Source organism: Clupea harengus, chromosome 15, assembly GCF_900700415.2.
Source record: "Clupea harengus chromosome 15, Ch_v2.0.2, whole genome shotgun sequence".
NCBI lineage: Eukaryota > Metazoa > Chordata > Actinopteri > Clupeiformes > Clupeidae > Clupea > Clupea harengus.
Window position 1 is genome coordinate 25,076,548 of NC_045166.1, and position 16,600 is coordinate 25,093,147.

General features: G+C 43.9%; 1 protein-coding gene across 1 annotated transcript; it reads left to right on the forward strand.

The window, feature by feature from the left end:
- Positions 1–8,451: 8,451 nt before the first annotated feature.
- On the forward strand, positions 8,452–16,205 carry slc35f6 (solute carrier family 35 member F6). Its single transcript, XM_012820975.3, has 6 exons — positions 8,452–8,697; positions 10,737–10,809; positions 11,771–11,942; positions 12,980–13,195; positions 14,033–14,143; positions 14,740–16,205. The coding sequence occupies exons 1-6, from the start codon at positions 8,621–8,623 to the stop codon at positions 15,201–15,203; spliced, it is 1,113 nt and encodes a 370-aa protein (XP_012676429.1). The 5' UTR covers positions 8,452–8,620; the 3' UTR covers positions 15,204–16,205.
- Positions 16,206–16,600: the final 395 nt, after the last annotated feature.

Here is a 16,600-nt window from a genome sequence, read left to right on the forward strand (position 1 = left end):
ACACAATGCAACAGTTTGTAAAGCTGTTGCCTGTGGATCATGTCAGGATTGCATGTGAGAGGACGTGTTGGGAAATGAAATTTTGCTCTAAGAATAGTGCAGTTGAAGGAATGTCCTCACTTTCCTTCTGGGGCACAGCGATTAGGATTTGTGGAGTGCAGATGAGCTATGCGATCATAAAATGCTTTTTAGTGCTACTGCGCCGAAGATGGTTCTCTCTAAATCACTCGCTCTTTCTCTCTTTCTTTCATTCTGTCTCCCTTTCCCGCTCGCTCTCTCAGTCACTTTCTCTCTCACTCATTCTCTCTCTCTCTCTCTCTCCCTCTCTCCCTCTTTCTCTCCCTCCCTCTGCCTCTCTCCATCTCTGCTGAGACACACTGAGTGCCCCTGAAATGTTTCTGACTTCAGACCCCATCAGCATCAAAGCCGCCGCTCCACTGTTCCCACGTCACATGAGATTAGGTGTCCTCTGACAGGACAGCCAGGAAGAGTCACTCACTTCATCAAGTGTTCTGGTGCAAGAACAAAAAGGGGGGATGAAGTCGTCTGGCAGTTAAGTAAGAACATGCAGTAACAGGGAAATAAGATGCAGTGTGATTTTCAAGGATTGAAATGAGATTTGCAACCACTGTTGAATATGAAATCAGAACGATTGAAACTGGTTTCATGCAAAGGCATCAGTTTTTCTGTTTTTTGTTTGATTGTTGTTGTTAAGATTTTGAAAATTTTTCTTTTGTAAGATTTTTAACCTTTGAGAGACTTTGTTGTAAAATGATGTGTCCTGTGCCAAATTTTTGCTTTCATTATATTACAGAAATGAATTACCTCTGGATTGCTGTAAATATGCAACACAATATTTGCTACACAATTATGCTCACAAACAATACAGATATTCCTTTAGGCACCAACACAATTACTGCATATATAACATTTAGCTAAATAATTCTCAATGAGAATGTATAAATGGCCTAGCTATGTTTGATACAAAGTCATGACAGGATTGGAGATGTAGTATTGCTATTACTACAAGTCAAATTAGCTGCACATATCATATGTTTTCTATTCTTGTTTTTAACATTCATACGAACAATTTGTCAATTGTCAATCATATTTATGTAATGAACACAAAAGAGGTACTCCGTGTCTGTTGCTCCTCTGAGCGACTATATTCTCTCTCTTTCTGTCCAGATTTTCAGGAAAGAAGCCCCCAGTGTGTTTTCAACTTATTTGTGGTGCGTTTTTAAATAAAACAATATGTTCAAACCACTTATTTATTTATCTTTTTATTCATCTATTTGCGGTCCCGTCTTGAGGCGACAGGAGACTTCTCGTAGACGAGTGAACATCATTCTCCTCTGGCAGGTTTAGCCCAGAGCATTCTGGGAAGGCGGAGGGAGGCGGCCATTCCAGCATGTTATGTAATAAGACCACGGCCAAGTGACACAATGGCTCGTGACTTTGGTGGCTGCAGATTTTACAGGAGAAGATGCAATGTATGTGTGTGTGTTCGTGTGTGTGTTTGTGTGTGTGTCTGTGGCTGTATGATGGTGCAGGCCTGAGCTCCGGAACACTCACTAATGACGAGTGTGTGTGTGTGTGTGTGTGTTGGGTGATTCAATCATTGTAATACAGTGGTCTTTAACTTATTTGTTTATGTCTATCTAATTTGAGAATAATTGAGCAGTCTTATACAACCAAAACTATACCATAAAAACATTTAGCAAATAAAATGGTCAATATTATGTACAGCACTGCTTGGTATTAATTTAGCTGGAGCTAATGTAGATAAGCTAATTAGGGTTATTTAAAGCAATTGAGGGCTCATTAAACAAAAACCAGCATATTTCATTGCTTTGCACTTTGATGACCCTGCGACAGACTGCAACAGTTTTTAGAGGAGAATTAATCTGGCAACCATCACCACGGCCTGAGAGAAAGAAACAAGATCGTCATTAATTTGTTTGGCTAAATTTTAGCACTGATTCCCCCCTCTTTACATGGCCATAAATTAAACACCTTCTTATTTCATGGCCAATAAAGCATTGTTAATGTCCCTGGGGTTTGGGGCAAGAGGCCTCTACAGACAGATTTACGAGCCAAAACAAAACAAAACAAAACCAAAAGAAAATCTGATGATCTCACTTTCAGTAGGAGGCAGACATCTCGCCAGTGTTTTACAGCCTTATATGGCCGTCTGGTCGACCTCAAATGACGAAGAAGAGCAGTGGACACAAGCACACAAGTTGCCTGAACCTGGCTTAATGGCTCCATGGCAGAGAGTTCTCCATAAATCCCATTAGTGTTAAGTATTTACTGAACACGTTCTGTCTACATGCACATCTCTTTCTCTTGCTGACAACACCCTATCCAATCTGAAATTGCCTGCCATGCAAGTTTCATCCAAGTTTCGTTGACTCATCACACATGAACCACCTGTGCCACATGTTCAGTGTGTTCAGGGTGAAAAGAGATAGTTATGGGTCTCCAACCTCCACCCCACCTCTTCTTATACATAGAGAGACAACATACTACACACACACACAAACACAGAGAGAGAGAGAGAGAGAGAGAGAGAGAGAGAGACAGAGAGAGAGAGAGAGAGAGAGAGTCTAATGCTGGTCCTGGCCTTGGTCCTGAGCCTGAGTTTTCCAGATCCCCCCCCCCACACACTAACACCTCTGGACCAGAACAGAAAGGAAACTGAAATTAGAATAAACCAAATTGCAAAAACAATTAAGCAAAATGACTCAACCCATTGGAAAACACAAACAAAAATACAGAGTAAAATGCAATTCTATTTCTAACAGAAATGATACTTTAGCACCCTATTGACCCTATTCACAGACAAAAATCGAAGAACCACGTTGACAAAGTACAGACTCAGTCAACACAGCCTGGCCATAGAGGTGGTTAGGCACAGACAAACCTGGATGCCCAAGGAAAACAGACTGTGCCCCCACTACGATCAAGGAACAGTACAGAGCTGCACATCCTGACACAGTGCACAAAACATGAGGACATTAGGAGAAACTATTTTAAAGAGTCTGGTGAGGTCCTCCCTGAGTTCTTGATAGCAAGCAGTGAGGAGATGCTTTCATACCTCATTGGAGAAAATAAAGAATGCCTCATCCTCGCTGCACAGTACGTGACTTCCTGCCATTAACGGAAGGACAGCCCATAAATTCATCATTTACATATGTTCATCTTCCTTGCTGATTATTATTTTTGTTTTATTTGATTGCTTCCACTTCTCCCTTTCCCTTCTGATGTATACACCCAACCCAATGCTTTGGCAATACTGTACAATATAATGGTCATGCCAGTAAAGCTTCTTTTGAACTTTGAACTTTGAGAGACAGAGAGAGGGGCCATCACATACTATAAAGGATTCTCACTCAGTCGGATTTCAGTTGTGCCCTGTTCCATCCAGCCAGCCAGGCACTGATGTCGTCCCTACTGGCTCTTGCGCCCCGGCTGACTGTGCCCACACCAGGCCTGCCTCTGAAAGGGCAACCCAGAGCCAGAGTTAGAGCCTCTCTTTCCCTGGGCAGGAAATAACAGCTATTACACGCCAAACCCAGACCGATTGTTGACACTTTCTCTCCAGGAGATGGAGAGCTGCCAATGTCATTACATGGTACACATTACCAGCCCTGAGCTCCTCTAGGGAGACTGTGACATTGTGGGAGTGTGTGTGAGAGAGATAGAGATAAGAGAGAGACGGAAGACGGAAATGTGAGTATGTGTGTGTGTGTGAGTGTCTCAGAGTAAATATTTTAGACAGAAAGGGAGTGTATGCGCATCCGTGTGTGTGTGTGTGCGCATGTGTGTGTGTGTGTGTGTGTGTGTGTGTGTGTTGCCTGTGCACGTGTGGACAGGCAGATGTGCCATTAAAGAATCGGCTGCAGCTCCCTCTCCCCATGGCCGTGCAGCTGGTGCTGACTACATGCTTTAGGGACAGACCCACATACACACACAATCTCTCTACACACACACACACACACACACACACACACACACACACACACACACACACACACCACACACACACACACGCTGCCCTCATATGGTCCCTAAGACACCCATAGGCAGATTGTGAGGAGAAAAAACAACATGTAGACCGTCATGAATCTTTAAAAGCAATTATTGGAGATAGGGTGACAGTGTCTTTCTCCTGTCACCCACTAATTAAAATAATACAGAAGCAAGACAGATTCAGATGAGTATATTCCACGAGGCTATACTATGAATCTTAATGTGTATATTTCTTCCTTTCTGTTTTCTTTCTACAATATATCTCATATCTCATCGATTTGTTTCTTTCTTTATCTCTTTCTGACTTCCTTTCTGACTCTTTTGAATGGAATTCTTTATGAAATAGAAAGCTGTCAGTTCCCAACACTCACTGCAGGCAAAACAAATGTGTAAATAGGAGAAGGCGATTAAATAGATTACAGAGGCTTGGGCAAACATGAAATGAGTTTGGGAAGATGCAGCTAAGCAATAGGCCCGATTGAGTTCTGGGCTGTGTGACGCCCACCTGTGCCCCCCTTCAGGCTTCGCCCTGCCAGTGCACGGGAAGGACGAACCTGAGCCTAAATGCTTTATTGTCTGCACCTGTATTTAGGGTGGGGCTATAAAAGGGTTTCTCTCTCTCTCTCTCATTAGGCACTTCTTTCCGGTACTTGTAGGCACTACATTGATATTCTCTCTCACACGGGCTCTTTGACTTCTTTCTAAATCTGTCCCCCTTTCTATTTCTTTAGCTCTCACTTTCTTATTAATTTACCTAACAAATTGATACATTCATTCACCCATTCATGCACGACATTGAACATTACCTTTTTCATACCCCTATATTTGGTTGATTGTTGACATTGGTATAAATAAATTCGTATTATTGAATTTAAACTGTCTTGTGTCTTGTCCCTCATTATGTGACGGTAACCTAACGAGTCTGCCGTTACAGGCTGCCATTTTGAAAGCGTGGGGCGCTTCCCAGTGTTCTGTTCATGTGTAAATGGTAATGCCGGGAGCTTCAGGATTGTCCGTCGATTTCACTGTGACGCCGTGAATTCAACACTGCGGCAACGGGAGCACCTCGGCGAGGAGCGATGAAGCTCCCCCACTACTATGGAGAGAGCCCACTTGAGACGTACCGCATCCAGGTACAGCTGGCAGTCCGGTTCAACGCCTGGTCAGCGGAGGAGACGGGGGTCCAAGTTGCTCTCACTCTGGAGGGCAAAGCGCTGCAGGTCCTCACCGACCTGAAAATCAGCATAGCAGGCCAACTGGCCAGCCGCTGAGTGGGGCACTGCAACGTCGGCGCGTGCCGGACTTGGTCATGCCGGACCAAGGCCCTCTACTTGCAGTGGCCCTGCCTCACCGGCCAGGGTTTGACAGAAGCGGGCTTATCCACTCATCCGCTCATCCACTGCTGGGGAGGGGACTTCTCTACGGGCACACAGGTGTGGGTTTTCAGTCCTGAGCGCAAAAAATAGTTTTTTTTCCTATACTGATGAGCCAATGGGTCAGTCCATGCGCTGTTATCAAGAGACTTGGACGGATAACATTGTGTATAGGGTGCAGCTGGTCAGACGAAACAGCGCAGTGGGGCTCCACCGAGACCGGCATACCCCCCTAACAGCCCTTGGCTCGTCCAGACAGAAACTGGGGTTTTGCCCCCTAGCCCCACTCCTTCTCCACAAGCCACTGACGAGCCACCGTCTCAATGACAGTGTCAGCTTCCCCAGCACCTCAGAGACTATATGTTGAACGCTTGGGTTGATGGGGTCAACTAACCCGCTAGGTGGGGGCTGTGTAACATGGAGGGGGGTTAGAGAAACTTCCACACACTCTAGGTAAGAGACTGTAAGTGACCCCCAGCATGCTGTGCGGTTAAGAGAGACCGTGTTCTGTTTATGTGTAAATGTTACAGGTTAGATGATGCTATATTATTGATGTCAGATTTCAGGTATGTCCTGATTTGATAAATCATGAAAATCCCACTTGTGTCATATTTCATGTATCTCCTAGTTTCAGGTTAAACCCTAAAGTTTGGACACTTGCATGTCGTCTGAAGCCTCAGGCGTGAGGTTTAGAGCTGCAGAACCATCTGTTATTTGTGCATGCTGAACATTTAGCCAAGGTCAACAAACAACATCTCTGATGGTTTCCATGCATTCAAAGACCCACAGAACACATGGAGTTGCTTATCAACCCTGGAAAGCGTGTTGCGGTTAGCACCAAATATTGAATATATTATAATAATTATATATATTATTGAATATATCATTTTCAATATTTTTGTCCTACTGTTGACAAGAAAGTATGTTTATAAACAAGAGATATGTTGCCATTGCAGGTCTTTACACTCAAAACCATGTGAACCTGTACATAATACATTATTAGACTGTTTCATATCATCCAAAGCTAACTCCTTGCTGTGCGGGGAGCACAGGTTTTTGGGTTCCATGTGGCTAGTGGGCCATAGCACTATCAGATGTTAACAGCCCCGTCTGGTTCCAAGGCTGAAGGGATTCAGTCAGCCATAGTGACAGGTGGCATCTGAGAGACATCTGCCCCTGTCCCGCTCTGTTTGCCCTTCATCTGAGTTGACCTCCCTCTGCCAACCTATTCCACCTCACCCCCCGGCCCACCCGCCCAAAAGCCCCCAGCGACCTCCGCAAACATTTCGTCACTTGTGCATTCTCTGTCAGAGGATGTTCTCCAGCTTGTGTCTGCCCTTGGGTTCTACCTGGGAGTAAATAAAGAACAGACATGAGCAGAGGAGGCAGGAGAGGAGAAAGACAGTGAGGGCAGCGGGCAAAATGTCTATCAGACGTTATGTCTGGGCTAGTCGAAATGTGTGAACTCCAAACTCCTGGCTCCTAGCCTCTCATGATTCTTTCAGCACACAGATGTTGCACCTCTTGCGGCTCATGGCTCCGACAGAGCAGAATTCCTCCTTTTATCCTGTTTATGCTTTCTCTGTGGTTGCAGGAATCTGTTTACAAGACCGGTGTAGTCTTGGCACAACGCCCTCACACAGACTAATTGAGACAGGACATTCAAATGATAGTGAAACAGCATACTTCATGTCAGACTTACTGACGGACGTACTAACAGACAGACAGACACAGACAGACAGACAGACAGACAGACAGACAGACAGACAGACAGACAGACAGAAAGTCAAACAAAAGTCATAAGAACCTTCAAGAGCAGCAATTTTGTGTGAGCTTTAATTTAGATTTAAACAGGTAGCGTAATCAGCTGTGATTGGACGTAACTACAATTTATCAGAAATGTACTTGATTGAAGGACATCCTGCTGATTTATTGCACTTTCTCTTGACTTTGCCAGGCAGATAAATTGTAGATATATGAGTAACTTTACTTACTTGTTTAAATTGTGGCGTTCATGACTGCAGTGTCCTCCTTTCCACAGTCTGTCTGATGACTGTGCTTTCTGAAAAATGAATGTGACTGAGGAAGAATTTACAAGCTTACAAGCTGAAGTTACTTCTGTCTCAGGGTGTTTGAGGCTATCTACATCTTTAATGATACCACCCCCCCCCCCCCCCCCCCCCCTTTCTCTCTCTCTCTCGCACCCACTCAGTACTAGACAGAAAATATAAAAGGCATAGCTACATCTGAAACTCTGTTTATTTTGCTTCGTCAGCAAACGTCTGCATATTGAACTCTGATCTGACATCAGCCCAGCCACAGCACCCGTGTGGAGCTCTGACAGATAGGTAGTATGACATGCTGGTTTGGGGTAGAAACAATGGCTGGCACAAGTCAACAAAGTGTTGCTGCCCTGTATTTAAGCCCTTCTTTAAACCACAACACAGATGTGGGCAGGCCTGAATTTCAGATTCAGATTAATTGTGAAGAAGTAACATTTATAGCCTTGTCTAGGCTACTTAAATTAATTTGAGATAGAGTTGAGAGTAGGCTATAGAGATCTGCTTCCTAGCCTCAACCAAGTAAATTACCGACAGCGTGCTAGATCGTCATGGACTCTCAACCGAGGACCGAACAGTGCAACCTGCGACCTGTTAGCAATAATGTAGCGCCGCCTGGTGTGCAGATGTAGAATTATGTGAATTAAGAAAAGGCAATTTTTGTTTTAACTCAAATGTCTCAAAGGTCTACACTTATACAGTTTTTTTTTGTAGAAAGTATAGCCTACACCCTGGCCAAATTATTCACAATAAGTATTATTCACACAGCAGTGTAGTCATGTATCCCACAATAAGCTCTAAGTATCGAATCATATCTCAGATTTCTATTTATGTATGTGATTTGTTGTTCTACTGAGAATGATTTTAGACAGTAGCCTACAAGTAAACTACACACGCTACCTGCTGAGTCTCACGGGAGTCTCATTTGGACAGTCGAGAACGCCTTGTCATTGGATAGAGAGGATCCACCGTCAGCTGACTACTAAGTCATGTGATTTTAACAGGAAGAACGGTTGCCCCCTTTCAAAACACTAGAGTGGTGAACTTAGGTTTATGTTTTTTAACATACTGTGTGTGAGTGTCGATTGAACTACCACGGCTCTGCAGTAGCTGATCTCCAGTCTGCCAGCGTACCGGTACACCAGAGACACCATGGCTTGGACAAAATATCAGCTGTTTCTCGCAGCGTTGATGCTCACAACTGGATCTCTCAACACATTATCCGCAAAGTAAGTGTAATGGCTAGCCTTCGAATTCCATTGCCTATAATCACTAGTTTCCCATGTTGTCTAGTGTTCTTAACCAAATCTGTAGGCTGGTTTGTGTGACTTTTTACATTTTACTTAAAATCTGTAACGATAACTGAATAAATTGTAACAACTGTGTTTGTTTGTTGGAAATCATGGCAATGACATGACTGGTAATGAAACTGGACAATTGGGTCATTCAATAGTTATCTTTGTGTCATATCAGGTATTGTTAAACATTATCCGAAACAACGCAAACTACATCTATACTAGCCTAATTTGTTCAGTGTATTGTATAAACATGCACAAAACCACTGTGATGATATGAGACGTAGCCTACACTCAAGCGGTGTTCGTGCTTCGTCATGAAATCCCGGTAGATTTAGCATATTCAGCAATGTGTCATGATCTCACGCGACACTTCGCTTATCACGCAAACTGTTTCAAGACGTTGTCGTCAAAACTCTGACCACAACCACTGTAAACGTCTCCAAAGTGGCACATGACTTCTGTAGTTGCCAAAGCTTCACCTCTCATTTCCCCACGTTCTGGAGCTGATGTGTGGCAGAAACTTAGTATCCTTTGCGCTAAAAAGTTTTTCTTTGTACTTGTATGGACCAATTATAATATCAATTTAGATAAAATGCTTCAACCATAGTTGTTTTAATGACTACGTTTAATATTCTGCTCTGTCAGAATAGATGTCCTTGAGCTGCTTGTAAGAAATGTGACACCAGACTTACTTCTGCAGTCATCATACACCCAATATCAGTTACATATCAGAGCTATCTCTCGCTCACTCTCTCTCTCTCGCGCGCTTTCTCTCTCTCTCTGCGAAATAGCCAAAGTGAGTAGTTGAATACTATACTGAGAATGTAATTGTTGTTACTGTAAAGTACAGTCATATTAGACACAAGAAGTCTGTCACTTGAATATTTTGTCATGGTCTGTGGCACTGTACGTTTAATCATTAACATGGCAATCATACTCTTCAGGATAACTTAACTGTAAAAGTCAGCTGATGGTAGATGCCTTAAACAGTCAGCAGCCCAGAGCAGCTCCACTGATAAACTTATGGCGTAAACTTCACGGATGTCATCAAACCCAGAGGACAATCAGCAATTCCTGAGGTTGCATTGTCCCTGTTCTGTGATTGAGTATATGAATCTCACTTCATCAGCTGACATGTGTCTACAAACACTCAGCAACTTAAGCTTCCTCTATCTCAGACGAGTTCCTTATAGTCCAGAGTTCGTGACAAACAACCGTTTAGGTCCAGGGGATGTGAAACTACCACCCACTGGAAGTGTCTTGAAACCTCTGGTGTTGGACATAGACCAAGAGAGAGAGGGGACTTTACCCTCACTTTACCTGTGCCATTTATGCTAACTGTGGTTTACTTACTTCCACATTTGTAATGGATGCTAGGATTGTGTATGTGTCATGGTTTGGCTTTTTAATATAACTTCTGGGTTTGATTCTATAATTTCTGCTGTAGGCCGATATGAGATTTGTGCAATGGGTGTGCACTTTTGGCATGCTGCTGGCATTAATATAATCTTTTAAAAGATATTATGAACTCAACATTCCTTGAGGCTCAGCTAGTGTAGTGTAGTGTGGTGGCAACTTGCGCTGGAGTCGTGGTTTTAGCCACTGGGAGTAGGTCAGAACAGGAGGCTTTTGCACCACAACAGCTATAGCCTACATGATATCAGTGTTTCTCAATCCTTTGTGCTACACACACACACACACACACACACACACACACACACACACACACACACACACACCATCATTTCTCTTTTGTCCCTAATGTAGCCCAGCTGATTGTTCTCATATGCTCTTTTAACGGAACGCTTGATTAACTGCACCTCGCATGTCACATGCTGGGCTAAATTGGGTTTGTCCGTGCTTTGGGTCTAAACAAGCAGAATTGAATAGAGTAGAGCTGAGTGGATTATAGAATTATCAAACGGATGAAATATGCACCATCACTCACTGCTGTTCCTTCCTGTTTGTAGATGGGCAGATATGTTCTCTGCTCCAGGATGTCACGATGTTCCAAACCATGCCTTCACTCATCCATTCCTGCAGGTAAGTAAGTGGGGCGACAGTGGTACAGGAGGTAGAGAAGTCGTTTAGTAATCAGAAGGTTGCTAGTTCGATTCCCTGTCGAAGCGTCCTTGAGCAAGACACTGAACCCCTAATTGCTCCTGATGTGCAGTGTGCCATCAGTGTAAATGTAAAATGTGTATACATTGTAAGTCACACATATGTAAGTCGCTTTGGATAAAAGCGTCTGCTAAATGACTAAATGTTACCAGATAATACAGCTACATTCATTACCCATACAATTCTTTTTTTTTTTTTTAAGATTTATTTTTGGGCTTTTCGGCCTTTAATCGATAGTTTTAGTGAAGAGTGGGACAGGAAATGAGAGGGAGAAGAGGCGGGGAGTGGACAGGAGAAATGACATCAGGCCGGAATCGAACCTGTGTCCTCCATGGGCATCAAGCCCGAATGTGGTCGGGGCTACTGGTTGCGCCACAGTGCCCCCCTACCCATCCAATTCTAACCAAACAATAATCACACCATTTAAATGACACCTTATCTGCTGTCCATGTCATATTGAAACTTAGGATGGACATCTTGCTAGTGAATGAATCCTGAGTTATAAATAGCTGTTAGCTGTGGTAACCAATAGATGTGATAGTTCTTTAGGGAAGTAAATTATCCTTGTGTTTTAGTTTAGAGTTATGTGTAGAGAGAACAGTGAATTCTCAGAAACCAACAAAACGTTGAACTAGGTGTGTAATATCCTGACATTTTGACATATACAGCACACACACACACACACACACACACACACACACACTCACTCACCATGTTATCTCTTTTTTCACTCTTAAACTCTCTTTTTTTCCGTCTTTCTTTTTCATATCAAATAAACGAAATATCTCCTGTCCCTCTTTCTTGTACTGAATACCTCCACACAAAGTCATTCACTCGTACCCCTTTTCTATGATTCCCCCTCCTCCTATGTCTCTGTTTGAAGGCGGTGTGTATGTTCCTGGGAGAGTTTGCCTGTCTGTTAGTGTTCCACCTGCTGCTGTGTCATGACCGGAGGCGTCCCGAGCCCACGATGGAGCCGGGCCAGAGCTTCAACCCCGTGCTCTTCCTTGCCCCGGCCCTCTGTGACATGACGGGCACATCCATCATGTATGTGGGTAAGTAAGGAGGTCAGGGTAAGCCTGCTTTAACAAGGCACACACACACACACACACACACACACACACACACACACACACACTGTAAGAAAATTCATATGCAATAGGAATTTGATAATGTCCTTGTCATACATTAGCAACACACTAGAGATGGATACAGTATTTTGCATTCACACAGAAATGCTCTTATAAAAGTAACATTGTTACACCGAAAAAGTACTCTCTGTATACACACACACACAGAGAGAGAGAGAGAGAGACGCACACACAGAGACGCACACAGCTTCAGTTTTAGCTCACGTCTGTCAGGGCACACACAGCCCAAAGTTGCTCTAGGTATGTCACTGTAGAGCTGTAGTGAGAACACTTCAACAGGTTAAGAATATTAAAGTGCTTCCTATGCCCGCTGAGGCAAACATTTACATTTTCAGATTGGCACAAGCAGAAGGTAGAATACAAATAAGCGCACCGCCACACACACACACACACACACACACACACACACACACACACACACACACACACACACACACACACACACACACACACACACACACACACACAGTTTCCAGTCAGACCACTTTCAAGGTCAGACATGCATGCCTGTGTTTGTTAGTGGCTTCTTTGTTCCGAGAATGCCTGAATAGGTCCACAAGGGTGTGGGTGTGCTCAGCCAAGTCTCCCTTTGGAGTGGTTATTTGTCACGACGCATGCAGTCACACTGGAGATGGAATGGCACTGTGCAATATAGTGTTTGCTTCTCCAGCAAAGAATTACGTTTAAATAGTTTTGGGTTTCACTGCATTTTCAAATGTTTGCACCCAGATATACTGTATCTCCAAAAGACCAAAACGGTGGCCGAGAAATATTTTATACTAGCCCGTCTCCCCTTCCTTCTCCTTCTCCTTCTCCTTCTCCCCTTCCTTCTTCTTCTCTCTTTGGCCTTTTCTCACTACATCTGTTCCTATCTCATGTGTTTTTGTACTCATGTCCCCCCTCGGTCTGTTTTTCGCTCTCTCTCTCTCTTCCTCCCCCAGCTCTGAACATGACGAGCGCGAGCAGCTTCCAGATGTTGCGTGGTGCCGTGATCATCTTCACAGGGCTTCTCTCCGTGGCCTTCCTGGGCCGTAAGCTGCAGCCGAGCCAGTGGGTCGGAATCTTCATCACCATCCTGGGCCTCGTCGTTGTCGGCCTGGCCGACTTCATCACCGGTAACCGCGACGAGTCGCACAAGCTCAGTGAGGTCATCACAGGTGAGTGTGGAAAAATGACTTTTGGCCTCAACGTCCTATTCACTAGTATAATGATAAGAGAGAGAAAAAGGACCCAGTCTGAGAAGGTCTGACCCTAACTTGGCATAGTTTTGTATCAGGGCACGGTCTGTGTCAGAATCGGTTGCTGTCTGGGTCGGGTTTCTGTTACCAGGGAAGAGTGAGATTGTGTGATTATTGTTGTGGTAAATTCACTTCTGCAGGGTTGGGCAGTGCTATCTGCTGGAGTCAGGTGTGTGTGTGTGTGTGTGTGTGTGTGTGTGTGTGTGTGTGTGTGTGTGTGTGTGTGTGTGTGTGTGTGTGTGTGTGTGTGTGTGTGTGTGTGTGTGTGTGTGTGTGTTACCTGTTTAGAGTCAACTGCCACCCCACCATTAGAGACAGTTACTCACCTCTTCTTCACTGTTTCTACTTCCTCAAAATTACAAACAAATAAACCAGCAAAAATGCTGGAAATATGCGAATACTTTAAACTTGAGTTGCTTTACCATGTGTTATGAATACATGCCTTGAAATTCCCTAGTCTCAGTAGGCATGTATGGATTGCGTGTCAGTGTCAGGAGCTTGAACCGTGGCCTAGTGACTGAGTGGTTTCTGGTTGCTTTCTTCCTGCTTAATATCCCTTTTTTAATGTCCATGTCTATTTGGATGCAGCTGCTGAATTTCATACGGAGGATATATGGTTCATGCTTCCCCATGTAGAGTTGTGGGAGCCCTTTTACAGTGCATACATTTTATTTTTTACCTCAATCAGAGTGGTTATGTCTGATGAATGAAAAATCTTCTGTGGATGGGTGTAATATGTGACCTTTGACCCTTCAGGTGACCTGTTGATCATCATGGCTCAGATCATCGTGGCTGTGCAGATGGTGCTGGAGGAGAAATTTGTCTACAAGCACAATGTGCACCCCCTTAAAGCTGTCGGCACAGAAGGTATGCATCAACAGGGATACGCTGAGAAAAATGTACACTTTACACGGGGTACCCACGGTCATGGAAATCCTGAAAAAGTCATGGAATTCTACAGTCTCATTTTCCAGGCCAGGAAGTCATGACATTGGATTATGTTGTATGTAATTGAATAATTAAATTCAATGTCTAATTAAATTAATTATGTTATTGTACTACCATGGATAATGTTTTGTCATCCAGATGTCTGCAGTGTGGTTGTGGTTGTTGTGTAATTTCCATTCAATAATTAGGCCCAACCTGTTGAGTAAAGTATGTACTCGTGTAGACTGTGAAAGGTCAGACATTTCATGAATGTTCTTTAAAGGTCATGGACAAGTTTTGAAATGTTGACAATAAAAAAATGAAAATACATTTTTAAAGTATTTTTAATATTTCATAAAACGATACATTATTTTTGGCACTGTATCTTGTAGGATCACATGTGTTTTGCCATTTGTATTTTAGATTTACATTCCGATGGTAGAGATATTTCAAGTCTTGTCATATGGAGTTATGTATAAAGATGATTTGATGGAGAGTTCAAATCATAATGGTCTCCCTCTCCCTTTCTCTGACAGGCTTGTTTGGCTTCTTCATCCTTTCCTTCCTGCTCATCCCCATGTACTTCATCCCCGCGGGCAGCTTTGGCTCGAACCCCCGGCACGTGCTGGAGGACGCGCTGGACGCCTTCTGCCAGATCGGCCGGCAGCCGCTCATCTTGGTGGCGCTCTTTGGCAACACGTTCAGCATCGCCTTTTTCAACTTCGCCGGCATGAGCGTCACCAAGGAGATCAGCGCCACCACGCGCATGGTGCTGGACAGCCTGCGGACGGTGGTGATCTGGGTGGTGAGCCTGGCGTTGGGCTGGGAGTCGTTCCACGCCCTGCAGATCCTGGGCTTCCTGGTGCTGCTGCTGGGGACCTCACTCTACAACGGCCTCCATCGCCCTCTGCTGGCCCGGATGCCGTGTTGCGCGCACCTTGCCGGAGGCGAGGAGGAGGGAAGCGATAGGGAGAGAGATCCACTGGTGTCAGAGAGCTAACTGCTAACGGTTAATCACTAACAGGGGAAAAAAAGGGAAGTAAAACGGGCGCTGGTGGCATCGCAAGTACAGTGGAGCGCTAAACCGCACTAAACACACACACACACACAAAAACACACACACATCCACGCAGGATGTGTCAGAAGGTGATCTTGAATAGGGCATGGGTGTACAGCACACAGATGATGCACACACACACACATTGTTTTTTTGTTTTAAAATGATGTCTGCCACTGCCTGTACAGCTTTAAAGGAGAAGGAACGTATTACTTGCCTCCTTGTGTGACATGACGTAACATATAAAAGGATGACCATACTTGGGAATAACTAATGTCATTTAAGCTGACGATAGTTTTGAAAATATTTTTTTTTTTATAAATGTCACTGGAACTGTAAAATAACAAAAGAAAAAAAAATGCCACAATTTGTATAAATTCAGTTAACAGGGAATATGTCCTTTTTTTGTTTGTTGGTCTGTACATTTTATCAATGCTGGAGTTTATACCATGTGTTCATACCAAGTCTTTGTGCCAGTAAGTGATGAGTAGTTCTTTTTTTTTTTTTAAGTGATTTATATCGGATCATGATTTTCAGATGTTCAGAAACACAACCTTCACTTGTGCATAAGGTCTTTTATACTTAAACATGAACTCAGTACCATGATATCAAGGCCTTAGAAAGGCATCGCTGTTTACCTTTCTTTAAATGTTTGTCGGGAGCCGACCTTTTGGGAGCTGCGGATTTCTTGTTTTTGCCAAACTGAAAGGTTTATAGGCCAATGGCACAGTTTCTAGGAGATAATGAATTCTCTATTTTGATGGTGAGCAGTGGCTTGATTTCTCTGTACCTCTTTGTGACTGTTCCAGCACCCATTATCTCACTAAAGAGTAAATGAGGGCTAGAACAATCAGAGCACTCAGTTTGGCATGCATGCTTGCGTGCTTTTTATCAATGGCCTTCCTTTTTTCAGGTGAATTTAGCCCATTAAATGTTGTTGCATCACCAGTTGTTATTTCATTTTAGTTTCAGGCAGTCAAAACACCGGTGTGCGTCTTTTCGTTTTTTTATTTCTGTGTGTATGCGCTTGCGTGCTTGCGTGTGTGTGTGTGTGTGTGTGTGTGTGTGTGTGTGTGTGTGTGTGTGTGTGTGTGTGTGTGTGTGTGTGTGTGTGTGTGTGTGTGTGTGTGTGTGTGTGTGTGTGTGTGTGTGTGTGCGCGTGCGTGCCTGCGTGTGTGCGCACCTGAATGTGCGAGTGGGACAGTGATAAGACAAGTGCCTCAAATGACTCCACTGTTCCAAAGGTAGGTGAAATAAGCCTCCAAGAAGTCAAACTTTTTTTAACAGCTTCACAATGTCCAAACTATTCTGGTGCCCCCCCCCCCCCCCCCCCTCATTCA

Coding starts and splice junctions, on each gene's coding strand:
- slc35f6 (XM_012820975.3), top strand. CDS start 8,621: ATGGCTTGGACAAAATATCAGCTGTTTCTCGCAGCGTTGATGCTCACA. Junction 8,698..10,736: donor CTCAACACATTATCCGCAAA/GTAAGTGTAATG, acceptor TCCTGTTTGTAG/ATGGGCAGATATGTTCTCTG. Junction 14,144..14,739: donor TAAAGCTGTCGGCACAGAAG/GTATGCATCAAC, acceptor TTTCTCTGACAG/GCTTGTTTGGCTTCTTCATC.